This window comes from Mesoplodon bidens (genome assembly GCF_964165515.1).
Source record: "Mesoplodon bidens genome assembly, chromosome: 10".
Taxonomy (NCBI): domain Eukaryota; kingdom Metazoa; phylum Chordata; class Mammalia; order Artiodactyla; family Ziphiidae; genus Mesoplodon; species Mesoplodon bidens.
This window is the reverse complement of record NC_138172.1, coordinates 68,564,733-68,590,791: the sequence shown is the minus strand read 5'-3', so window position 1 is coordinate 68,590,791 and position 26,059 is coordinate 68,564,733. Positions and strand designations below refer to the sequence as shown.

At 42.1% G+C, this 26,059-nt stretch overlaps 1 protein-coding gene and 1 long non-coding RNA gene across 3 annotated transcripts in view; one reads left to right on the top strand and one right to left on the bottom strand.

Moving 5' to 3' along the window:
* Positions 1 to 269: 269 nt before the first annotated feature.
* PXT1 (peroxisomal testis enriched protein 1) lies at positions 270 to 21,357 on the top strand (the record flags this gene model as incomplete). The annotated part of the gene is given in 5 exon segments (XM_081247732.1): positions 270 to 318; positions 321 to 403; positions 407 to 434; positions 14,846 to 14,976; positions 21,253 to 21,357. Coding segments are annotated over 5 exon segments (396 nt in total).
* Positions 11,993 to 26,059, bottom strand: part of LOC308624484 — a 45,301-nt gene continuing 31,234 nt past the window's right edge. For both annotated transcript variants that reach the window (XR_014016974.1, XR_014016975.1), the window contains exons 3-4: positions 14,858 to 15,004; positions 11,993 to 12,899 (exon numbers count right to left, since the gene is read on the bottom strand). This is a non-coding gene — a long non-coding RNA (uncharacterized lncRNA). The remainder of the gene's footprint in view (positions 12,900 to 14,857; positions 15,005 to 26,059) is intronic.

The following is a 26,059-nucleotide window of genomic DNA, read 5'->3' as shown; positions in this document are numbered from 1 at the left end:
AAAAAACAACTGACGAAAAACTGCTGGGAGATGAGGATGCAGCGTGGTGTAGCAGATCTAAAGACCAAGCAACATGGAAAGATGTTTACTTAAGTTGAAAAAGAACTTAGAGATCACCCGGTTCCATTTCCCACCCAAATCCAAAACCTTTTCATATATGGAATAAAGGCTGCCTGTGTTACAACATCAGTATTCATCTAACATACCAAATATATACTGAGAAATGGGGGAAATCCTCTGAAAATATATTTTTTCAACAGTGAAAAAACATGAAGAAAAAACATGATGCCATTGTTTGTGAACCTAAACAACTTCTGAATCTCCCAAAGTAACAAATTGTTGCAAATCACTGTGGTTGAAATACAGTTTTCAGAAGGCTTACATGACTCGACTTGTCAGCTCCTAGCCAGTTTCAGCCATGTCAAGGAACCCAGGTAAGATATTATTTGTATTAAACTAAGTTCAATATTCTACTTAGCTTGTATTTTTCTTGATATTGAGGATATAAAATTAAACATTAACTGTAAGTAGTGAGTCATAAATCTATTCATCAAAGTTCTTACATAGAAAAATCTAAAACTGGCTTTGCTTCATGGTATAAATCTCTTAGTTTCTATTAGCCCTGAATCATTGATGTGACAATTAAGAGGATCCCAAATTGACTGAAATAGATCAAATTTATCTTTTAATAAAAATTAATGTTTAAACTTGACCTGAAAATATCTGCATTGTTAAGTTAGGGAAAATTCAGTTTAGGTTCCTTCTTGATTTTGTCAGTATAGGAAGGAACATGAGGGAAAGATAAATGTGAAATTTTGTTTTTCAAAAACGTGTGATTCTGGGCCTCCCTGGTGGCGCAGTGGTTGAGAGTCCGCCTGCCGATGCAGGGGATACGGGTTCGTGCCCCGGTCTGGGAGGATCCCATATGCCGCGGAGCGGCTGGGCCCGTGAGCCATGGCCGCTGGGCCTGCGCGTCCGGAGCCTGTGCTCCGCAACGGGAGAGGCCACAACAGTGAGAGGCCCGCGTACCGCAAAAAAAAAAAAAAAAAAAAAAAAAAAAAACGTGTGATTCCTAAATGTCCCAAAATGTCAGAAAATTAAAGTGTTATGTTTTGAAAAGCATTAAAGAGCGTTAGGGTTATATGTATGAGGTTTTAGACTTTAAAAAAAGATTTTAGATTAAAAATATGCTAGACACCTGAAAGGAATTATTAAAATTAATCTCAAACTATTCTCCAATTTAAAGGAATTACATGCCACTGAGAAAGTGGAAATTTCAAGCATCCTGATAGACGCTTGCCACCATATCAAATATGGTATCCATTTTCTAGAAAAGAACTCAATCGACTAAAATTTCGAATTTTCATCTGGGCAGGTGTCAACAATGATTCCTCAAAGCCTGAGACTGTGTCATCTATGAATACCTTCTAGAACGTATATTTTGTTTTTTAAAATTGAGATGTAATTCATACACCATAAAGTTCAAACCCACACAATTCAATGGTTTTTAGTATATTCATAAAGTTGTGCACTATTCTAGAGCTTGCATTTAATTGTAAACCTTTTCCAATGTTTTCACGCCCACTATACTACTTAAGCCTCACAGAACCCTCACGAAACTGAGATTCACTGTGCGCGGTTGCCACATTTACCCCCAAAGCTTTCCTAATTACAGTTTCACCTCAAAGGCAGAAGCAGGGTGAAAAATTAATAATGCTACTACCTTCGAGTTAGGGAGTAACAGCCAACAACCTAATCTACCTGTTTGTGTTCTCGCCTAGAGCTCTCGTTTTACTATATATGTAAAATCTTAATTGCGCCTGGCATTTTCGACTGGTGCATCACCGGTGTGCATTCAACGACCGCCGAACAGGAACAAGGGAAGCCCCGATTAGAGGTGGTAGCAGACACAGTCCACCTCCCCCCGCCCAATTTCCCTCCCTGACAGGCTCAGGAGGAAGCAGTGCTTTTCCCCCCTTATATTTTACGGTATCACTAAAGGAATGGGGGATGTGCAGACTGAGAGGTGCGGTGTGAGAGAGACACAGAATTGTTATTCCGGCGTCGAGAACGCTAACGCCAGGGTCGTCGGAGGTTCCGGTAAGTATATTCCGGGCGCCCCGCCTCCCTCCCTCTCTACTCTGAGGCAGGGAACCAGCAAGACGCACCACCTCCGGCGCGGGAGACCGCCTCCGGCAAACGCGCGCCGTCTGCGCTTCCCATTGGTCACAGCCGCACATGTGACTTCTACCGCCAGCCCCGCCCTAAGCGCTTTGCCAGCCCGAGAGCGGGTCTGAGCAGCGCAGCTGGGCGCGGAGCCCGCCCACGTGTGGGAGGTCACGCAGACGACCCTGCGAAGCTATCCTGCTGGGAGCCTGATTGGATGGATGGATGATGGATGAGATAGATAGATGATAGAGATAGATTAGATAGATAGGTTATTTAAGATAGACACCGCAAGTACTGCCCAAAGTAAAACTCTTAATGAAGAAGCTGATCGAGAAGGTCCCTTGCTCCCCTTAGTGGCTTTTGTCCTCACTGAAGCCCAAATTTATCTCTGTTACTTTGGGGAGGCTGGAAACTGACTCACTGCACTGAAGCCCAAATTTATCTCTGTTACTTTGGGGACATCTACACTACACGTATGAACATAACTCTTTGGGGAAAAAAACAACCCATAGTATTTGTATGGGGAATTAAAGACACTTCTTAGAAAAGTTGATGTGGTGGGTAGGATTTTGGGAAGTCCAGAGCAACCATCCTGATACGTCATTTAAGATAAATTAGACACTCTTGGGAAAACAAAAATGATTAAAAGTGGAAAGAGGCCCTGCCCACCTCTAAAAATGTAATAAGTATTGATAGGAAAGGGCAGAATTAAAAATATTTACACACACATAGGAGAATTTCCTGGTGGTCCAGTGGTTAGGGCTCTGTGCTGCCACTGCAAGGGGCCCGGGTTCAATCCCTGGTCGGAGAACAAAGATCCCACAAGCCGCGTGGCATGGCCAAAAATTTAAAATAAAATAAATATATATAAACACACATATATGTATGCATACACATATGTATAGCTAGTGTAAATGGGATATATTAATTGTAGAAGTCAGTAGAGGGTCCAGTTATTCAGCTTCTTTCTCCCTTTGAGAGTGCCTGGATGCTCATTTTGCCTTTTTTTCTTTTTGGTGCTTCTAAGGCTCACCACCTCTCCCTTTCCTCCTCTAGATGGACACATTTACTTTTTTTATTCATCAAAAAAAAAAACACAAAAAACTACAGCTTACTATATCCTAGGCACTGTGCTAGGTTCTGGGGTGACAATGGTGAACAAAAACAGTAACAGCCCCTTCCTTCCTAGAGCAGACAGTCTGGTAAAGGAGGCAGATAGCAGTCAATTACACACACCAATGTTAAATATAATGTGATAGGTGCTAAGAAGAGGTCCAGATGCTGTAATGGGGCTTTGACCTACTAGGGAGGTTAGAGAAGGCTTCCCTTGAGATGTAACCCAAGACTGAGACCTGAGGGGGTTAAGGAGGGTGCAAGTTGCAGGCAGAGGGAATGGCTTGCTCGAGGAAAAGTTAGTAGCCTCTCCCCTTCCAATGACTGTCCATCTCACCTATTTCCACTAAACACACATTGATCTTGCCTTTTAGTTGTCAGAAGACAATTTTTTCTTTCAATTCCAAGTTCTTAGGGAGTAATGGTAACCCATAATTATTATTATAGACAATGTGTATCCAATAGGTAAGTATGCTAATATACACATCTAATATGCATAATCATCTGTCATTTTACGTAATGAAAACATGCAATGATCGTAACAAAATCTAGACTACGATGTATCCAATAGAACTGAAAGTGTTATAGATATTCGAAGTGGTGAGAGATTATATTATTTTGGAAGACTCAAAAAAGGTAACTTAGAGAAAGTAATTTTTGAGATATGCTTCACAGGTAAGATTTGGTCAAATGGAGGTACAGTTTAGTTAGAGCATAAGGTTCAAGAAGAAGAGTGAGGAGGACGGACAGATAAGTTGAGATTATTCTAAGGGCATTGAAAACCAGTCCAAAGACTCTGCAGAAACTAAATGGAAATGTTTTATTTAAGTTTTAAGGACTTTTCTAAGATACTTTTCCCCTCCAATGTTGACCTTGGAAAATTTAAAATCTACAAAAAAGATAAGTCTACAGATAAGTCTATGGTTATGCATATACTCTTCACATGCATTTACCTTTTTTTTGGCCACATTTGCTTTCTGTCTCTCTGTCTCTCCACACACACATACACACACAAAGGCACATACTCATGAATGCATACACAGATGTTTTTCTTTGCTAAACCATTTGAGGTAAAGTTGCAGACATAACTAACTTGATCTCCAAGTAATTCCACATATTGTCTCCTAAGAACAAAGATATTTTTCTGCATAATCTCAGTACAATGATGACAATTCTGGGATAGTTTTAAAATTAAAATGGGAATAAGTATTTATGTTAATAATAATAGTAATGCATTACTTATTTTAAATGGCTTGTAACAGTGGCTGACACATTATAAGTGCTATATAAGTGTTTTCTTAAAAAAAATACACTTTCAAGGTTGGGAAACTAAAGAATAAGAAAAGGCATATAGTGAAAAGTCTCTCCTGCATTCTTGTCCCCCATCTGCTCAATTCCTATCATAGGTAGCCACCATTCTTAGATTCTTGGGTATCCTTCCAGAGGTTCTTTTTGCGAATATGAACAACTGTGAATATAAATTTATATACCCCTCCCTTTTTAGACAAAGGTAGCACATTCAACACACCGTTTTTACTTGTTTTCTCACTTAGCACTATGATCTGGAGATCTCTCTGCATTAATACTTACAGAGCTTCCTAATTCTTATTTATAGTGGCATAATATTCCATAGTGTGGATACACCATCATTTATTTAAGTAGTTTCCTACTGATGTACATTTGGGTTGTTTCCAAACACTTAATATTGAAACCAATGCTACAATATATAACCTCAAGCACATTTGCATTTGTAAAATTTGATAACTAGATACATTGCCCCCTACAGAGGTAGTACCAATTTACACTTCCACCACCAATTGTGAGAGGGTCTCCAGGATTTTGATAAGGTTCTATACCAAGAGTTTAAAATATGTGAATGTGCATTATTATTGCTATTTTGCAACTTTAAATGAAAGGAGAGCTGTCTTCACGACAAAGGAAAAGGTAGGGCTGTCCTTAGATCAACTTACAGAGTAGCCAACATTTTTCCTCCAACTCTTTTCTGTCCCATTCTCTCCACCCCCTTATGCAACTTTATAATCATAATCAACAATATCTGTGTAGGGCACTGAGCTAGGTTCCAGTTATGAAATAGATACATGTGCTCAAGGGTTTTGCCACTTAGTTGGTCAGACATACACAAAATACAAATAGTTATTATGTTGAGTTCCAGAATGCAAAACACACCTCTTGCTTTGGGCACAATCTTTTGTTGCATCCTATCTCTAGGTCCTTCCTTCTCTGCCCCTTTGCCTACCCAATTGGGATACCCAAGGCTTGTTGGCATCCTTACAGCTCCTTCATTTCTCCCAACATCCATTACTGAAACTTATCCAACTTGTATTCCATCTTTCTACTGCAGATACTAGATTTTGTATTCCCCAGGTGACAATTAATCAGGTAAAATAATAGTTGCAAATCATTATGCTTTTGATTGGCACAGGTAGGGCTGGCCCTAAGCCCATTTTGAAGTAGATGATATTCATTTGGAGGGTGTCCCCACTCGGTTGCCCTTTTTTCTCTCTGGGCACCTTCCCTCTTGTGTGAACTCTCAGCCCTCACTGGTGCCCTCACCTTTTCTCAGGTAATTGTCAAATTATCCTTGCTGGGGTGTCAGTTAATTGTTAGGGTGTCATTTCAAAATGGCTTGAGGTGAGATAGCTATCTTGAAACAACAGTAGAAACTGAAATGACAGGAAATATGGTTGCAATTTTGATCAAAGGGCCATATATTTCACCTACTATTTAAGCCACCTACTTAGGAGCTTACCCTTGGCTGAGGTGAATTAATGCACTGAGACCCTGGCTCTCCCTGACCCCATCTCATCCCTCCCACTCTATTCTGTGTAGCGTCCTGGAGCTCTGGGGACCCTTGGCCTCAGAGCTCTTTACCTTTGAATCCAGTCAGGTTCATCACTTCATATAAAGGACTTGAGCATCCTCGGATTTTGGTATCTGCCAGGGGAGGGGAGAGTGTTCTGGAAACAATGGCCCTTGATACCAAGGCACAACTGTACTGTTTAATTTTTATTAGCCAGAGTTTTAACATATACATTCTGTCTTCCAGCCACAACCAACTCTTCCATGTTTTTTCCATCAGTTGATTCTAAAATTAAAAACCAACAATCTTGGTTTACATTATTGTATCTATGTAAATATAGTCTAACACCAAGTCCAGTGGTAGTAGCTAAGACATATGACATAGGACTTATTGTATACCAGGCACTTCATGAACATTATTGTTTAATATTCAGAATAATCTTAAAGTCCCTTTTGACAAATGAGGAAACTGAGGCACAGAGAATCTAAGAACAGGAAATTAGAAAGTAACTGAGTCAAGACTTTCTCCTATGTGAGGATAGGATAAAATTTTCTTTTCTTTAGATCCAAGTTTAGGACTCTTGCCAGCTGGAAAGAGAAGGCACATCAAGGTCATATATACATATTTTTTCTTTCTCTTTTTTTGGGGGGTGATGGTGGTCTTTAGCTCTGGTCAGTTTTCTTTTTTTCCATTTCTGTTGGTGACTAATTTTAGCTACTTCAGGATTCCCCTCTTTCTCAGCAGATGGTTGAGTTCTCTGCTTCATGGACAAAACTGATGTCATTGGGGGTAAACACCTTAATCTTCTTAGCCCTTATTGTAGTCTTCCTTACATGAGCATCACATCTTCTCTCTTTCTATCCTATCTCAAAGGAAGGGAAGAACCCCCCCACCCCACTCAAAATGTATCCTTCCTCACGTTTTCGTTCTCATTTCTCCTAAACCTCTGGGACTCCACCTCAACAATTTGCCCTACTCTACCTTCCATTTTCCATCACTCCTGCGCTAATTCCTCTCCTCAACCTACAAACATGCTCAAGACTCCCAACTTAGAGAATTCCTTCAACACACCGCTTCCTCTCGCTACTGTCCATTCTCTCTCATTCCTTCATCAGGGCACCTCTTGGAAGAGTGGTCTACACTTACTGATGCCAAGTCTAGTCTGGTAGCTCGAATTCACGCTTCAGTTGTGCAAACTTCCTTTCATTCTCATTGCGTGACTAATTCCCTTTTGCTGTACTTCAATCCTGGGTGATACTGGTAATCCCTTTTTAAAGGAGCAGAGTGTCCTTGGTAAGAGACTCTGAGCCTTCCTGAGACTGACTAGTAGTCCTGCTAAATGTAAGCACATTTTTTGGAAATTATTATTCAGATTAGGTACTGTTAACAATCGGACATTCAACTATAATATGTTTAATTGATTCTGAGAGGGTGTGTCCTTTGAGATGGGGCAATTACTGTTGATTTTATACTTGAAAGATTAAAATGTTCAAAATGATTGACTCTTAAGCACTAGCTAATGGCTTAACGCTCTCCTAAAAGAAGCCATTTTCCTTTACTTGAAGAAGAGGTCACACTGAGTTTGAGACAAAGCCTTGAGTTCCATTGAGGTGGTGTGTTTCTGAAAAAGGGAGGCATGTGTTTTCCAATCTGGAAGCAGATGGTCCAGCATGTGGAGAGGCCAAGACTTCCAATACCCTCTTGTCCACTTGTTATTATACAAAGGTAAAAGGTTGTGCAAAGAAGAACTACAATCCTGCAGCCTGTGGAACAAAAACCACACTCACAGAAAGATAGACAAGATGAAAAGGCAGAGGGCTATGTACCAGATGAAGGAACAAGATAAAACCCCAGAAAAACAACTAAATGAAGTGGAGATAGGCACCCTTCCAGAAAAAGAATTCAGAATAATGATAGTGAAGATGATCCAGGACCTCGGAAAAAGAATGGAGGCAAAGATCGAGAAGATGCAAGAAGTGTTTAACAAAGACCTAGAAGAATTAAAGAACAAACAAACAGAGATGAACAATACAATAACTGAAATGAAAAATACACTAGAAGGAATCAATAGCAGAATAACTGAGGCAGAAGAACAGATAAGTGACCTGGAAGACAGAATGGTGGAATTCACTGCCGTGGAACAGAATAAAGAAAAAAAGATTGAAAAGAAATGAAGACAGCCTAAGAGACCTCTGGGACAACATAAAATGCAAAAACATTTGCATTATAGGGGTCCCAGAAGGAGAAGAGAGAGAGAAAGGTCCTGAGAAAATATTTGAAGAGATTATAGTCAAAAACTTCCCTAACATGAGAAAGGAAATAGCCACCCAAGTCCAGGAAGCACAGAGAGTTCCAGGCAGGATAAACCCAAGGAGAAACATGCCAAGACACATAGTAATCAAATTGGCAAAGATTAAAGACAAAGAAAAATTATTGAAAGCAACAAGGGAAAAATGACAAATAACATACAAGGGAACTCCCATAAGGTTAACAGCTGATTTCTCAGCAGAAACTCTACAAGCCAGAAGGGAGTGGCATGACATATTTAAAGTGATGAAAGGGAAGAACCTACAACCAAGATTACTCTACCCTGCGAGGATCTCATTCAGATTCGATGGAGAAATCAAAAGCTTTACAGACAAGCAAAAGCTAAGAGAATTCACCACCAAACCAGCTCTACAACAAATGCTAAAAGAACTTCTGTAAGTGGGAAACACAAGAGAAGAAAAGGACCTACAAAAACAAACCTATAACAATTAAGAAAATGGTAATAGGAACATACATATCAATAATTACCTTAAACATGAATGGATTAAATGCTCCAACCAAAAGACACAGGCTCGCTGAATGGATACAAAAACAAGACCCCGGGGCTTCCCTGGTGACGCAGTGGTTGGGAATCTGCCTGCCAATGCAGGGGACACGGGTTCGGGCCCTGGTCTGGGAGGATCCCACATGCCGCGGAGCAACTGGGCCCGTGCGTCACAGCTGCTGAGCCTGCGCATCTGGAGCCTGCGCTCCGCAACAGGAGAGGCCGCGACAGTGAGAGGCCCGCGCACCGCGATGAAGAGTGGCCCCCGCTCGCCGCAACTAGAGAAAGCTCTCGCACAGAAACGAAGACCCAACACAGCCATAAATAAATAAATAAATAAATAATTTATTTATTAAAAAAAAAAAAAAAAAAAAAAACAAGACCCATATATATGCTGTCTACAAGAGACCCACTTCAGACATAGGGACACATACAGACTGAAAGTGAGGGGATGGAAAAAGATATTCCATGCAAATGGAAATCAAAAGAAAGCTGGAGTAGCAATACTCATATCAGATAAAATAGACTTTAAAATAAAGAATGTTGGGCTTCCCTGGTGGCGCAGTGGTTGAGAGTCCGCCTGCCAATGCAGGACCCATGGGTTCGAGCCCTGGTCTGGGAAGATCCCACATGCCATGGAGCAGCTGGCCCCGTGAGCCACAATTACTGAGCCTGCGTGTCTGGAGCCTGTGCTCCGCAACAAGAGAGGCCGCGATAGTGAGAGGCCCGCGCACCGCGATGAGGAGTGGCCCCCACTTGCCACAACTAGAGAAAGCCCTTGCACAGAAACGAAGACCCAACACAGCCATAAATTTAAAAAAATAAAAATAAAAATAAAATAAAATAAAGAATGTTACAAGAGACAAGGAAGGACACTACATAATGATCAAGGGAACAATCCAAGGAGAAGATATAACAATTATAAATATATATGCACCTAACATAGGAGCACCTCAATACATAAGGCAACTGCTAACAGCTATAAAAGAGGAAATCAAAAGTAACACAATAAGAGTGGGGGACTTTAACACCTCACTTACACCAATGGACAGATCCTCCAAACAGAAAATTAATAAGGAAACACAAGCTTTAAATGACACAATAGACCAGATAGATTTAATTGATATTTATAGGACATTCCATCCAAAAACAGTTGATTACACTTTCTTCTCAAGTGCGCACGGAACATTCTCCAGGATAGATCACATCTTGGGTCACAAATCAAGCCTCAGTAAATTTAAGAAAATTGAAATCATATCAAGCATCTTTTCTGACCACAACGCTATGAAATTAGAAATCAATTACAGGGAAAAAAATGTTAAAAACACAAACACATGGAGACTAAACAATATGTTACTAAATAAGCAAGAGATAACTGAAGAAATCAAAGAGGAAATCAAAAAATACCTAGAGACAAATGACAATGAAAACATGACGATCCAAAACCTATGGGATGCAGCAAAAGCAGTTCTAAGAGGGAAGTTTATAGCAATACAAGCCTACCTCAAGAAACAAGAAAAAAAAAAAAGGTTGTGCAAATACTCTTCATACTCTCTTAATGCTCTGGGATTCAGGAGTGATCACTACCAGCAATGAAGTCCATATGTACTGAAATGATGTTCCCTGAGAATAATCACCTCCCAGTAATGAAATAGGGGATTAAAGCTGTGATTGCTTAAAATTATGCCTAGTGACAAAAAAAAATTAATCAGTAAATCTAAGAAAGAAATGGAAAATTGTATTCAAGCCAAATTGAGGATTATAACCTGGGGAACAGCCTCTCAGAAAGCTCTGAGAACTGTTCTGCCTGTTAAAGATCAAAGCACAGTTATATAAGTCTTTGAGACAGGAGGCTGTACATTAAATGACATATTGTTGACAATTTACATAACCCAGATCTACAAGTAGTGGGTCATGGGTTATGGTGGCCCCTTATAAGAGTAACAAGGAAGGTTATCTCCTAGGGAAGTCTAGTTACCGCAGATTCACAATACACACTAAAAGGGAAGGAGGAGGCTGAAACAGGCAAAGAAAAGTTTTATGTTTAAATTTTTCTTGTCTGCCATAAAATATGAATTTTATTTCATCACTAGTGATGCAGGTAAAGTACTGTAAAGTTTAACACAGAGGAATACCCTTTTGGAAGAAACTATAAAACAATTCCTTCAGTTTAAACTAAGCCACATTTTAATTGGCTTCACTTTGGACCATAAACTTCCTGTATGAACTTTTATTGTTTTCTGGACTTTCTCATTGCCTCTCCGCCCCTCCTCACATGATTTGTAGTTATGATATCTTCAAGTTTCCCCAAATTTTCAACCATGCTATCTCTTCTACCGAATCTCCCTTTCCTCAGGGACTTCCATTTTAGAGCCGTTCTTTTGCTCTAATCTCATCACTCTCTAGGTATGGTACACTGTTGGATCCACCTTTTGCTAATCTTTTTCTTGGTTTAGTCATACTCTGTTTTACTGGAAAACTTTCTCAAGAGGCTTCCTAAGAAATTGTGCATGGGAGAACAACTTCTTGAGTCCTTACATGTCTGCAAATGTCTTTCTTCACCTCTCACAGATTATTATTTTTTTTTCTTTTTTTTTTCTTTTTGCGGTACGCGGGCCTCTCACTGTTGTGGCCTCTCCCGTTGCGGAGCACAGGCTCCGGATGCGCAGGCCCAGTGGCCATGGCTCACGGGCCCAGCCGCTCCGCGGCATATGGGATCCTCCCAGACCGGGGCACGAACCCGTATCCCCTGCATCGGCAGGCGGACTCTCAACTACTGCGCCACCAGGGAGGCCCTCTCACAGATTATTGAGAATTAGATAGGCAGAGACTTCTAGGTTGAAAATAATTTTTTATAAAATCCTTGAGGGCATTAATTGTTCTACTATATTCTAGTACCCATTATTGATGGGAAATCAGTCATCAAGCTAATCCATGTTTCTCTTTGGAGAATTTTAGCATCTCCTTATGCTTGGTGTTTTGAAATATCGATATGCTCCAGAGGTGAGGATTTTATTTCCCCATTTGTTGTCCTGAGAACTTGGTGGGGTTTTTTGTTTTTTGGTGGGACTTTCTAATCTGAAGTTTGGTGTCCTTTAGCTTTGGGAAGTTGTCTTATGACAATTTCCCCCCTCTATTTCTTTCTGTGACTCTCATTTTTTAAAAAAATATTTATTTATTTGGCTGCGTCGGGTCTTAGTTGCGGCACACAGGATCTTCATTGTGGCATACGGGATCTTTAGTTGTGGTGTGCAGGCTCTTTTGTGGCATGCGGGCTTCTCTCTAGTTGTGGTGCACAGGCTCCAGAGCGCACGGGCTCAGTAGTTGTGGTGTGTGGGCTCTAGAGTGCACGGGCTCAGTAGTTGTGGCGCGTGGGCTTAGTTGCCCCATGGCATGTGTGATCTTAGCTTCCCAACCAGGGATTGAACCCGTGTCCCCTGCATTGGAAGGCGGATTCTTAACCATTGAACCACCAGGGAAGTCCCTCTGTGACTCATTAATCAGATGCTGGTCTTTCCATATTGGTTTTCTGTATCACCTATCTTTTCTCTCATATTTTAAAATTTCTGATTTTTTTCTGAGTGATTTCCTTGACTTTATTTTTTCAGACCATCAATTGTATTTTTAATTTTAGCAATCATATTATTAAATCTGAAAGATTTTGTTGTAGGTTTATTCTTTTTTCATAGCATTCTCTTTTGTTTCCTAAATGTAATATTTTCTTAACTCTCTCTAAACATATACATTAGAATTTGCAAACATTCCCTTCTGTTCCTTGAATTATATCTGTTTTCTTCAGTGTTACTGTCTTGGTTGTTTATCTGGCATTTCTCTTTCATTCTGTGGTTCTTCTCAGTTGCCTGGTGATCTTTTGTTATTTTAAAGAAATACTGACCGGTTAGCTGGTGTGGGGTTTTTCTGTTGTTATGTGAGTAGGACTGTTTCCCCAGGTGGTAGCAGTAGCCACATGTTCCAGGTGCTGTCCTGCACAGGTTAAATATATTAATTCATTTAATCATCTCAATAACACCTCTACAAGGTAGTTACTGTGGTATCTCATTAAGTTTAATATTCCATCAATTGTAAAATGTACTATAATTTTGTTTCCTGCTGAGAAGGGAAACAATGCTGTTGGACTATGACATGCCATAGACTATAAAACACATTCTGTTTTGGAGGCATTAAAAAATCTTAGAATTGATAAAATAATACATTATCATTCCCATTTTACAGTTGAAGAAGCTGAGGCATAGAGAGATTAAATAACTTTCCCAGGTTACATAGTTTTATCTGTAGTGGATTTTACATTTGAACCCAAATGATCTGGCTTCAGAACCTTACCACTATGCCTAACTGCTTCTCCAGGGCTCCTCACTGAGTGGGGACTCAAGTGGGGGCCCTGAGTTGGGGGAGCTTTAGGGTGATGAGTTAGGGCAGCTGGCTTTCTGGCCCCAGGTCCCTCAAATGCCAGAACAAGGAGACCTTTAACCCAAGGCACCAACATTCATAAAGAAGTTTTAGCTTTCTCCACAAGATTTGTTCTCCTCTATTAGAGAAGAGTGATCTGGATTTTTTACCTGAAATTTGATGGGTCTAGTGGGCTGGGGCTGTCAAGGGTACCAAGTGGTACAGTTGATCCTCATCAGAATTATAGTCAATGGCATGTCTCCCTTTCCCAGCTTCAGGGTCTTGGTGGAGTAAATGGGTTTCCTGTCGTGGGTTCTTGGCACTTTCTCTGTCTGGCTCACTTGTCTATATCTTGTCTTCTCTGCTTTCTGCCTCCTAGAAACATACACAGATCTCCCATCTGCTCTTGACCCTGCTTCCCATTCTCTTCACTGTTGTGGTTTTACTCGTTTTTATACTTTCATTTGGGGAGAAGACTAGGACTAGGAGAAATGGGAGAGGTCAGTGCTTGTGCTCAGTCTTGAACCAGAAGGCCCTAGACTTCTAGTTTTAGTGAACAAAATCAAGATTATAAAAGGATGACCATCATCTGAGAAAATAAAATATTCACATTATAGCTGGCAGTGGAAAAGCACTTATAAAACCTTAGAAGCATATTGGCTTAAAAGTTTTCCTAAATGCAACTGAAGGATTCTCAACATACAACAATATTTTTAAGAGTTCCAATACATTGAGGCTTATTATTTGCTTTATGAAGGAATTATTCTTTCAGAAAGATTAACCATGAGATTTTTCCAAATTCCCCACTAGGTCATTTAGACTACAATTTCATTTTCAGAACTCCGTGTGGATATGTATATATCCACACAACTTTTCAGCATAAAGTGAGATACTTTTTCCTTCTGGATATTAAAAATTCAATACTTGGAAAATAATAGAGCACTTGAAATGTGGCCAGTGCAATTGAGGAACTGAATTTTAAGTTTTATTTAATTTTAATTAATTTAAGTTTAAAAAACTGATACTTAATTGTTGGAGAAGTTTTAGGTATGTTTGGAACAACTTGGATATACGAATTTACTTTTTAACTGTAAACTTCATGAAATCAAAATACAAGGTTTTCCAATGAAATTAGTTGATATCTGGATTGAGATGTGCTCTACATATAAAATAAACACTAGATTTTGAAAACTTAAATATAATAAAGAGTGTAAAACATATCGTTAATAATTTTATATTGATTTTGCGTTATAGTGATAATACTTTGGATATATTGTCCTAAGTAAAATATATTACTAAAATTATTTTTACCTGATTTTACCAGTAGAACATTTAAAATTCATATGTAGCTTGAATTATATTTCTACTGGACAGAGTTGATCTATTCCAGTGCAAGGCTTTGCTTTTCGATAGTCATTATGATGCTGGGATTTCATCCCTCTCCTTGTCTAAGACAGTTTTTAGTGACTAGTGGTGAGTGATTTACAGAGTTAATGGAGTTTTCTCTTTGAATTCTTATGCAGATCACAACCCACCTTCTCAGCCCAAGGAGAACAGCATTGGCCAGAACCATCACCAGGAGGAAATAATCCACAAGTTGGCCAGGCAGCTGAGAAACATCGGGGACAGCATCGATCATAGAATGGTTCAAGAGGTGAGAATTCAGTTTCCCCAGTAAGGGCCTGTCAGGGAGGAGGAAAGAATAAACAGACCAATGGCTGTCAAGTGGCTGGGATGCCCAGGAATTAGCAGAACACATAGATTAATGATGACTGGATTACCAAGCATTAGATCTGAAAATTGTGAACCTGGGTCAAAGCCAGTATTAGATCTCACACTTGCTACTCAAACTGTGTGGTCCATGGACCAGCAGCATCAGCATCATTTGGCAGCTGGTCAGATGTGCATAATCTCGGGCCCCAGCCCACAACTCTGGAATCAGAATTCACCGTTTTACACACACCCTAGGGGATTTGAGTACACATTAAAGTGTGAGAAACTTTGCTCCATACCCTCAAACTAGGATGCATGTTACATTCACCTGTGAAATTTTAAGAATTACAGATGCTGGGCCCCACCTTGAGAGATTAGTCCAGGTGAATCTAACACTCCGTCAGGGAGGAGAACCTTTGCCTTAGATGGTGGTCATCCTCCTTGAACCAAACCAGGTTATGATCTAAGCCCAACTCCCCCTGATTTCTTTGTTTCTCCTGATTATTGTAAGAGATATAAGGGAAACAGGAAGGAATAATGATTACTGTTTCAAATCTTAGGGGTGATGAAATCCACAGCCCACTTAGTTTTCCTCCAGAACAACCTGTAGTTGGCAGCAGCTAGAGAATGATCACGTGGGGCTCTGTGGTGGGGGGAGCTGCCCCTCAGAGCCCAACTTCCTCCCCTTAAATGCATCACAGGACAGGTACCTGTGGTGATTTCTTGTATATCACTGCTGCTGCCATCATGCTGACTTCAGGGAGTGCCAGGCCCTCTTCTATGCTCTGGTCCAAATGTGGCAGTACTCAGCCATGCCCTCAAATAAAACATTCCCTGAGACAAAACAAGAATGGAAGGTCCCAACAATAATGTTACTGAAAGTAAGAAGGAAACAAACACAAATAAAATACTGATAGACCAATTTCACTCAAACAAATATTTACTGAGTGCCTATTATGTGCCAGACTCAGTTCCAGGCACTGATAGACCAATTTCACTCAAACAAACATTTATTGAGTTTCTACTATGTGCCAGACTCAGTTCCAGGCAGAGAGCAGGAATGGAAGATGAGCCTGCTGTCATAGGACTCATAATGTAGGAGAGACAAACAGTAAAGCAGATGACTAGACTCTAGGGGATACTGAGTGGTGGAGAGTGACTTTGGATGGGCCATCAGGGAAGGCCCTCTCTGGGGAGGCGATATTTGAGCAGAGACTGGAAGTGAGGGAGTGAGCCATGGGAATACCTGGGGGGAAAGTGTTCCAGACAGAGGAAACTGGGAGGGCAAAGCCCTTGGGATAGGAACAACAAGGAGGCCAGGTTGGCTGGAGTCGGGTGTGTTGAAGTCCAGGAGTTGGCCTCCGTCCTAGAGGCGGGGGTAAGGTGTTTGGGTTTTGCGCCAAGTATAAAGGAAGCCTCTGGGGAAGGAGAGCAGGAGAGTGCCATGTGCTGATTCACGTTTAGAATGAAGCCTGGCTGCACGGTGCGGAGAATAGGCTGTTGTGAACATTAAGAGAGATAATCTATGTAAATCACTTGGAATAGAGACTGACCCACAGAAAATGATCAATAGATGTTATTGAAGCCAAAATATTAATTTGTTTCTGGCCTTTGCCCTTTCACTATTTGGAGTTGAACACTTCTTTGCTGTGTATCATTTATTACAGGGCACTCATGATACTCTCCACCTCCCTTCCATGCTCCAGCTTCTTCTATAGTTTTCACTGATGACTGTGCTTTATGAATTCTGGGCAAGTCCTTAGTTCAACTTTTCTGCTCCTTTGTTAGCTAACACTCTGAATACTCCTGGTTCCTTCTAATTTTTTCTCTGAAGAGGAGGACAGAGTAGGACAAATCACAACCACCTATTTTCTAAGTTTACCTCAACCCAATCAGGAAGTCACTTCCCCATGTAACCACCTCTTCCATTCTTCCATTTTTCTTTTCTTTCTCTCCCTTACCTTTTTTTTGGTAATGATTTTTTTTCCCTTACCTTTTTTTTTTTTTTTTTTTTTCTTTTTGCGGTATGCGGGCCTCTCACTGTTGTGGCCTCTCCCGTTGCGGAGCACAGGCTCCGGACGCGCAGGCCCAGAGGCCATGGCTCACGGGCCCAGCCGCTCCGCGGCATATGGGATCCTCCCAGACCGGGGCACGAACCCGTATCCCCTGCATCGGCAGGCGGACTCTCAACCACTGCGCCACCAGGGAGGCCCTCCCTTACCTTTTAAGTTGTAATTTACTTATGTTTTAAAGTTACCTCTGCAGCTTAATAAATTGACACTTTTCTTTTTTAAAAAAATAATAACTTTGAGATATAAAATTCACATAACATACAATTCACCCATTTCAACAGTATAATAAATGGTTTGTAGTATATTCATAGAGTTGTACAGCCAGTCATCACAATCAATTTTAAAACATTTTCATCACTCCAGAAAGACACCTCAAATCCAATAGTAGTCCCTTCTCATTTCCTCCCATTTTCCCCCCTAGCCCCACCAATCTATGTTCTGTCTCTCTGGATTTGCCTATTCTGGAATTTCATATAAGGGGACTAATATAATATGTTGTCTTTATGTTTGGCTTCTTTCACTTAACACAATAGTTTTTTCAAGGTTCATCCATGTTGTAGCGTGAATCAGTACTTCATCTCTTTTTATTGCTGAATAATATTCTTTTGTATGTATATATCACATTTTGTTTATCCATTCATCACTTGATGAACGTTTGGGTTGTTTCCACTTTTTGACTATTATAAATAATGATGCCATGAATATTTGTGTAGAAGTTTTTGTGTAGGCATGTTTTCAGTTCTTTTGAGTACATACCTAGGAGTGGAATTGCTGGGTCATATGACAACTTTATATTTAACTTTTTGAGGAACTTCCAGACTATTTTCCAAAGTGGCTGCACTATTTACATTGTGGCCCACCAGCAGGGTACAAGGGTTCCTGTTTCTCCACATTCTTGTCAAAATTTATTAACTGTCTTTTTGATTATAGCCAGCCTAGTGGGTGTGAAGTAGAATCTCATTGTGGGTTTGATTTGCACTTCCCTGATGGTTAATGTTGTGCGTCTTTCATGTGCTTATTGGTCATCTGTGTAACTCTTTGGAGAAATGTCTATTCAGATCCTTGGCCCATTTTTAAATTGGTTTGTTGGAGTTCTTTATATATTCTATATGTAAGTTCCTTATCAGATATATTATTTGCAAATATTTTCTCCCATTCTGAAGTTCATCTTTCACCTCCTTTTATGTCTTTCACCTTCTTGATGTTCATGGAAGTGCAAGTTTTAAATTTTGATGAATTTCAATTTATCTATTTTTCTTTTGTTCCTAGTGCTTTTGGGGTCATATCTAAGAAACCATTGCCTAAGCCAAAGTCATGAAGATTTATACCTATGTTTTCTTTCAAGAGATTGACTTTTAGCTCTTAAATTTAGGTCTTTGACCCATTTAGAGTTAATTTTTTGTATATGGTATGAATTAAAAGTTCACCTTCATTCTTTTGCATATGGGTATTCAGTTGTCACAGCACCATCTGTTGAAAAGACTACATTTTTCCTACTGAATTGCCTTGGCACCCTTGTTGAAAATCAACTAACTGTAAATTTTGGGGTTTATTTCTGGACTCTCAATTCTATTCCATTGATCTATATCTACCGCAAAAAAAAAAAAAAAAAATTCCTCCTAAGTTTGCCTCTAAAATGCTAAAGAGTAAAATGCATGATTTACTCTGCTACTTTAAGGCTTACCTCAAGGAACTATAACAGAATTTCAAATCTGGCATGGTATATTTCTTTCATATAGTAATTTATTCACCTTTTGTACTTTGTTTAATCAAGCGGTCACATTGATTCTCCAGATATCTTCCTGCTTTTGATGTATTTAAAGAAACTTTTATTCTTGCTCTTGGAACTCCCCGGCAAGGAGCTCACCAAGGTGTATTTTTGTCTACCAAATTGATTGTCCTTGAGCTATCACATAGCTTGACTTCTTATTTTTTGGCCTTAAGCAAGTGTTCTGTGTTTTCAGATAGGCCTTGATTCTCAAAATAACATCTTCTATTTTGCCATCTAGTTTTGAGGGGTTCTGGTTCAAGGACCTGGTCTTTTTTTTTTTTTTGCGGTACGCGGGCCTCTCACTGTTGTGGCCTCTCCTGTTGTGGAGCACAGGCTCCGGACGCGCAGGCTCAGCGGCCATGGCTCACGGGTCCAGCCACTCCGCGGCATGTGGGATCTTCCCGGACCGGGGCACGAACCTGTGTCCCCTGCATCGGCAGGCGGACTCTCAACCACTGCGCCACCAGGGAAGCCCAAAGTGTGTTTAAAAATAGTTAGTCTTGAGACTAACTAACTAACTAACCAATGCAGGGGGCCCGGGTTCAATCCCTGGTCAGGGAACTAGATCCCACACACATGCCACAACTAAGAGTTCGCATGCCACAGCTAAGGAGTTCACGTGCCGCAACTAAGGAGCCCGTGAGCCGCAACTAAGACCTGGTGCAACCAAATAAATAATATAAAAAATATAGTCTTCCTGTTGCTTTTACGATCTTAAATGTGTCTTTGAAATTTTTCTCCACAGGACTCGCTCCTGGGTTCTAGAAACTTCCCCCTCCCTGTCCCTACAGGCCTAGGAGTGGCAACAACTCTGCTGTTGCCAGCCTACCCTTATGCCTCCTCCCCCAACTTTTGAAGACAGTGTCTTTATCTGACCTTCCCTGAATTATTCCTAATTTGAGTATGCCATCTGTTTTCTCTGGGACCCTGACAGTAATGTATAAGGAATTTCTTAGTTTGTTAGAAAGATAAGAGGGAAACGAACATTTATTAAACATTTTCTTCCATGTACTCTGAGATACTCTTATGTGTTTCATTTAATTTTCCAAATAACTCTATGAATTAGTGGAATAGTATTTCAGGAGAGGCATTTGAGGTTCAGAGAGATTAGATATCCTATCCAAGGTTACTCAGCAACTAAGTGGCAAAACTGGAATTTAAATATATGAGCATCTGACTCAGTGCTCTATACATTTTCTTGTCTGCCTTGCTGGAAGGAAATTCATTCAATTCTTGTAACTGATATCAACTATAAAAGGGAGAAAAAAAGTTCTTTCATGATTTCCAGTTATCGATAGGACAAAGTCTAAATTCCTTAGCCTGCTGCTAATGGTTTATCACGCATTCATTAATTCAGTCAACTAATATTTATTGAACACCTACTATGTGTCAGGCTCCATTTAAGTGCTGGAGATACGGCAGTGATCAAAAGAGAAAACTTCCCTGATCTCGTGGAGACAAACAATAAACAAACAAACAAACAGAATAGTTTATCAGATAGTCATGAGGAGTGTTGGGGGATTTGCAATTTTAAGGGAAGGCCTCACTGAAGGTGGCTTCTGAGCAAAACCTCGACAGAGGTAGGGGAGGGTCCGTGGACCTGGGGAGAGAGCAGTGGAGGCAGGTGAATAGCAAAGACTGAGGCAGGGGCATGTCTGGCATATTTGAAGAATAGCAAGGAGGCCAGGGTGGCTGAAGCTGAGTAATGCAGAAAGCCATAAAGATACGGTCAGAGGGGTGGGTGGCAGGGCCTTGAGGTCACTGTAAGGGCTCTTTTGAGTGCGGCCGAACCACTGGAGAGCACTGAGCAGAGGGGCTGCATCGCAACAGTCCCCGAGGCTGCTGGGTTGAGAACAGACTGCAGGAGGAGGGCAGGGCCAGGGAGAGCCCTTTCTGTCTGGCCCCCAGCCTTCTTCTCCTGATACTCCCATAAAACCAGTGGCATTTACTTACAGCTCCAGAAACCTGCTGTGGTCTTCGTCACTTCCAACTTTGCTCATATTCACCCCTCTCCATCATCTAAGTCTGTTCTTCTAACCCCAAAGCAGACTCCCTTACTTCTTTGAAAGGACTAAGAAAGTGCTCTGGGAAGCCAGAGAAAGAGGTTAATCAACCCTGAAAAGAGTGCCCCTATTTGCTGATGGTGAAGACGGGAAAACGTCCAGAGGAAAACTTCCCAAGGTTCTGTGGAGGGTATGGACATTATGGAACAGACTAAGATATTCTTCCACTCGTACACTTCATGAAGCAGCCCTAGATGCTTTGCTTGTCTGTGGCACTGATTGAATTAATATCAATACCAAATTTCTAACTTTGGATTATTTTATCACTTAAAAAACAAATTTAACCTCTTTCTTGCTCTCTTTTTAAACAGGATTTTCAACAAGAAGACAGAGCTATCCCAGCTCATTTTGTCTTAATTTTCTTTGGAGGAGTTCACATGTTGTTGCGCTTTCTCTGGAATAACCATGTGATGTAAAAGGAACGTAAATGTCAGGTTCTGCTTTCCTTCTACCCTCTGAGAAAATATGCATCCCACCGGGGCAGATGGGAAGAAGGCCCGTCTCTACCTCCTCTGTTTTCACCCATCGTTGCTTTGTGCCTGGTTGTTGGAGAACTGCAGACTCACTGGCCATTTGTCTGTTCACTGGTCAGCCAGCGATAAGATGTCTATGACTGCCTCATGGTAGAGCCCAAGGAACTTAGGAACCCAGGAGGCCTTGTTGCTTAGGAAACACCAGCGCTGTGGATAGTCCCAGTGCTCCTTGTAAGGAAACCTTGAACATTTCCTCTTATGAGGGAAATTGAACCTCATCCCCAAACCAGAGGTCACCAGAATGGGTGCTTTCTCCTGGGTCCCTCCCTGGGTACCAGGCCCTCCAGCAGCCTGTTGACCCCACTCTCATTGCCCACGTCCAGACCTGCAGTGCCCCGTCCTCTTTTTACCTTTCTGTCTACCTCATATTCCTCCCTCCACCCTTTGAGAAGTATGGCAAGTGTTAAGAAAATTTGTTGTTATAAATTATAAGTTCTGTATATGCATTTTGAGTTCTTTGTAGGAAAAGAGTTATTTAAAAAATTAATAATTTAAAACATGAAATAAATATGGTTATTTTATTGAGCATGAAACACCTGTGCATATTTCTTTTGTGAAGGAGGGATTCCACTTGTTCCTGCTCATATGGGGTCATAATTTTGTAGTTTGATCATATATAGCATCGCCTTCGTCCTTCCAAAGGGAAATGTCCTCATTTTTTAGGTCTGTCTCAGGCAATGCCTATTATCACCTAGGTTTTGGCTTCCTGGCAGGGAACAGATCCTAAGACGTCTTTCTTATTTATTTTTTTAACTCTTTTGAGTAGGCATTTATTTATTCATATGGTTAAAAAAATCAAAACCGTATAAAAAGGTTTACAATGAAAACCCTTGCTCTTATTTTCTATACTGAATCCCAATTATGTTTGTAAATTTGTTACATATCCTTCCAGAGTTTCTCTGTACAAATATCAGTAAATATATATATATACACACAAAAGGTAGCATGTAATATACACTGTTCTGTGCCTTGATTTTTTTGCTTAGCATGGTGGTCAGGCACCATTCTACTTGTCTTACAAATGTTAACTCATTTACTCTTCATAAGAACATTATGAGACAGGTATCATCAATATTATTAGCTCTATTTTACTGTTAAGGAAACTGAGGCAGAAGTAAGTAGAGAGAGGCAGTACAGAAGGTAACTAAGTTGCTCAAGGGCACACAGCCGGTAAGTGACATAGCTGGGTTACCAAGCCAGGCAGGCTGTTCTCAGAGTCTGGGTTCTTAAGCACGTGCTGTACTACCTCTTGGAGAGCTTGCCACGGTCCATAGAGAGCTCTGTCAGACAGGATGCACAGAATTCTGTTAAATGGATGTGGCATCATTTATTTCATCAGCCCCTTCTTAACGGATGCCTGGGTTGTTTCTAATCGTTCGGTATTATAAGCAATGCTGAAATAAATAACCATGTTCCTTTTGGATATGTATAAACACATACATATTTCTATTGCTCATTTTCCTATTGGGTTTCTGGTCTTGTTCTTGCTGGTTTCTAGGAGCTCATGATTTATCAATGCTAAGCCAACAGCATCTACACTTTCAGATTTTTGGCAGGTTATTAAGGCTTCTTGCCTCCTTTTCTTCTGCGTGTATGGGTTTGCTTTAGTGCTTACAAGCTTTTTGGGCTTCTCCTCAAGGCAGAGGGAGCTAAGGCAGGTACACACGGGTGATGGGTGGGTGGGTATTACACTTGGAGCAGCCAGAGGCCTGGGAAAAGGTGGCAGCTGGGATCCACTGAGTACTTGGGTCTAGGTCAGAAGAGCATTATAGCGTCACTGATGCTGGCATTTGGGCGTGGGGTGGTGGGGCCTCCACCTGGCCAAAGGGCAGGCCGTGGCCGGGTCGGAGCTGGGAATGTCACTCACCCGTAAGGGGAGAGGCACCTGGTCCAGGCGGACAGCATGGGAGGCCCCCTCCTATCCATCTGCAGAGATGAACAGGAAGTTGATGCCATGAAGTTGGTCTGTCGCTGTCACGAGCCCAGGACCAGGGGTTCCCTCAGCTCTCTAGATCCCCCAGAATCCTACCTCTGTCCCCCTGGGAGCCAGTGCCAGGATGCCCAAGGGGCTGTCCATCTGCAAAAGGATGCGAGCAGGACCGATGCCTCCCAGTGGGCAAGCCCACGGCACCCTGGTCTCCCCTCCCGCAGGGGCCAGCCCCTGTGCTCCCCTGAGCTGACCAGGATGGGAGTGGAAGCTGGATCTTGCTCTTTCGTTTTCATTTCCTGGAAGGACAGCAACTACTAGAGCACCCTGCACACCTGCTCGCCTGGGGAACCTGAGCGCACAGCACCCGGAGCTATTTGAGATTGCATCCCATGAGACCTTCCAGTTTTGGGGGCCAAGTTAGGGGTTTGGGGAAGGAGGGCCTGAGAGCGCTGGCCTAGGGTCCAGCAGCTGCAGCCACTGGTGCGCTCACGATGGACAGCCGGGTGGCTCCCTCACCTCCACCTGTAATGCAGGTAAGAGCCTGGCAGCTGAACCACGCCGTGTGCAAGGAGCCACCTGCCCTCTGCCTCTTCGCCACCACCTCAATTTCCATACCCATTTTATCAGACCTTCTGCCTGGCTGGAATCTCACTTTCCAGCACATTCCCAAACCTCACCCATCCCTCACCGCCTCTCACTCTCCTCCACCTCACTCATCTCCAGCCTCTCACTCAATCCCTTCGAAACCCCTCTGTGTCATATACTGCTCCTCCTCCCTCCTGCTCACCTCTACACCAATCAGATGCAGTTCCTGCACAAGCCACACTCTCACAGCTGGCAGATGCAACTACGCAGGGGCTCCTCTCCTTAGCAGTCCCTCTCCATTTGGACATATTTCCCTGGGAGCCTCAGAAGCCCCCAGAGCTGGGCCCCCTTCCCACCTCCAAGGTCCTTCTCCATTCCTCTCTCTCCAAGATCCATATCCACATACACTTTTTTTTTAAATTTTAAATCAGACGTTTTCCTTGCCTTCATGTGGAACCTTGAGCTCTCTCTGCAGCTCCCTGGCTGGCATTTCCCAGGCAGTCACAGCCTGGAATTCCCCATTCCTCACACTTGGAAGAGGGCAGAGGAGTAGACAAGGAGCTCCCTGCAAGTCCCAGGTGAGTCTAGGCCTTGAACCCCCTTCTCCAGCTTGGCAAGCCCCCTCTGCTGGGTTGCAACCTCTGAGGCAGGGTTACCTGGGTACAGTACCAAGTGGGGCGACGGGGTGGGGGGGAAGCAGACAAGACATGCAGTGAGAAGTATCCCCAAAAGTGTCGAATCCTCTTCTGCAGTGGCCACGGCTTCTTGAGTTTGCTTTGCTGGCTCCAGATGACAGGCTTTCACTGCACATCGTCCTCAGACACCAAGAGATGAACATAATGCTCTTGGAGATCCCAGAGTGAGAAAATGACTCTTGCTGGGATTGGTTTCTTTCTTTTTTTTTTTTAATTAATTAATTTTTGGCTGCGTTGGGTCTTTGTTGCTGCACGCGGGCTTTCTCTAGTTGCAGTGAGCGGGGGCTACTCTTCGTTGTGGTGCACTGGCTTCTCATTGCAGTGGCTTCTCTTGTTGCGGAGCACGGGCTCTAGGTGCGCGGGCTTCAATAGTTGTGGCTCACAGGCTCAGTAGCTGTGGCGCATGGGCTTAGTTGCTCCACGGCATGTGGGATCTTCCCAGGCCAGGGCTCGAACCCATATCCCCTGCCTTGGCAGGTGGCTTCTTAACTGCTGCACCACCAGGGAATTCCCTGGTTTCACTTTTACTTTTCACAATGTGGCAGCCTGTGGCGGGGCATGAGCCCCAAGGAGCCCCCTGTTTCTACAAAATTCTGTCACTTTTTCATCCCCTCATTCTGATGGCTGAGCCAAATCACCTCTAGGGGCCAGGATGACTGTAACATTGTAAAGATAAAGACTTCCCTTGGTGGGACCTTGGGATTCAGAAATTCATCCTTTCTTTCTCTCTTTTGAAAATAGCATTTGCTTTTTTATGTGTTTCTGGTTGAAGGTCTTTTTATCCTGATCTCTCAGGTTCCCTGTGTCCTCACCAAGGTTCCTGGGCTCTCAGATTTCCAGCTTACAAGTCAAGTATTGTCAGGGGAGCCTTCTGATAGGATTAGGCAGAGGCATGAAAAGCTTGAATTGGAAAGATGAAATTTACTGAGTGTCCGCTGGGTACAACAGGGGTCCCCAACCCCCGGGCCATGGACTGGTACTGGGCCATGGACTGGTACTGGGCCATGGACTGTTAGGAACCAGGCCACACAGCAGGAGGTGATCATCGGTGGAGCGAGCGAAGCTTTGTCTGTATTTACAGCCACTCCCCATCGCTCACATTACCACCTGAGCTCCGCCTCCTGTCAGATCAGTGGCGGCATTAGATTCTCATAGGAGCTCGAACCCTACTGTAAACTGTGCCTGCGAGAGATCTAGGTTGCGCGCTCCTTATGAGAATCTAATGCCTGATGATCTGAGGTGGAGCTGAGGCAGTGATGCTAGCGCTGGGGAGCGGCTGCAAATACAGATTATCATTAGCAGAGAGGTTTGACTGCACAGAGACCATAATAAATAACTGCTTGCAGACTCATATCAAAACTCTATCAGTGAGTGG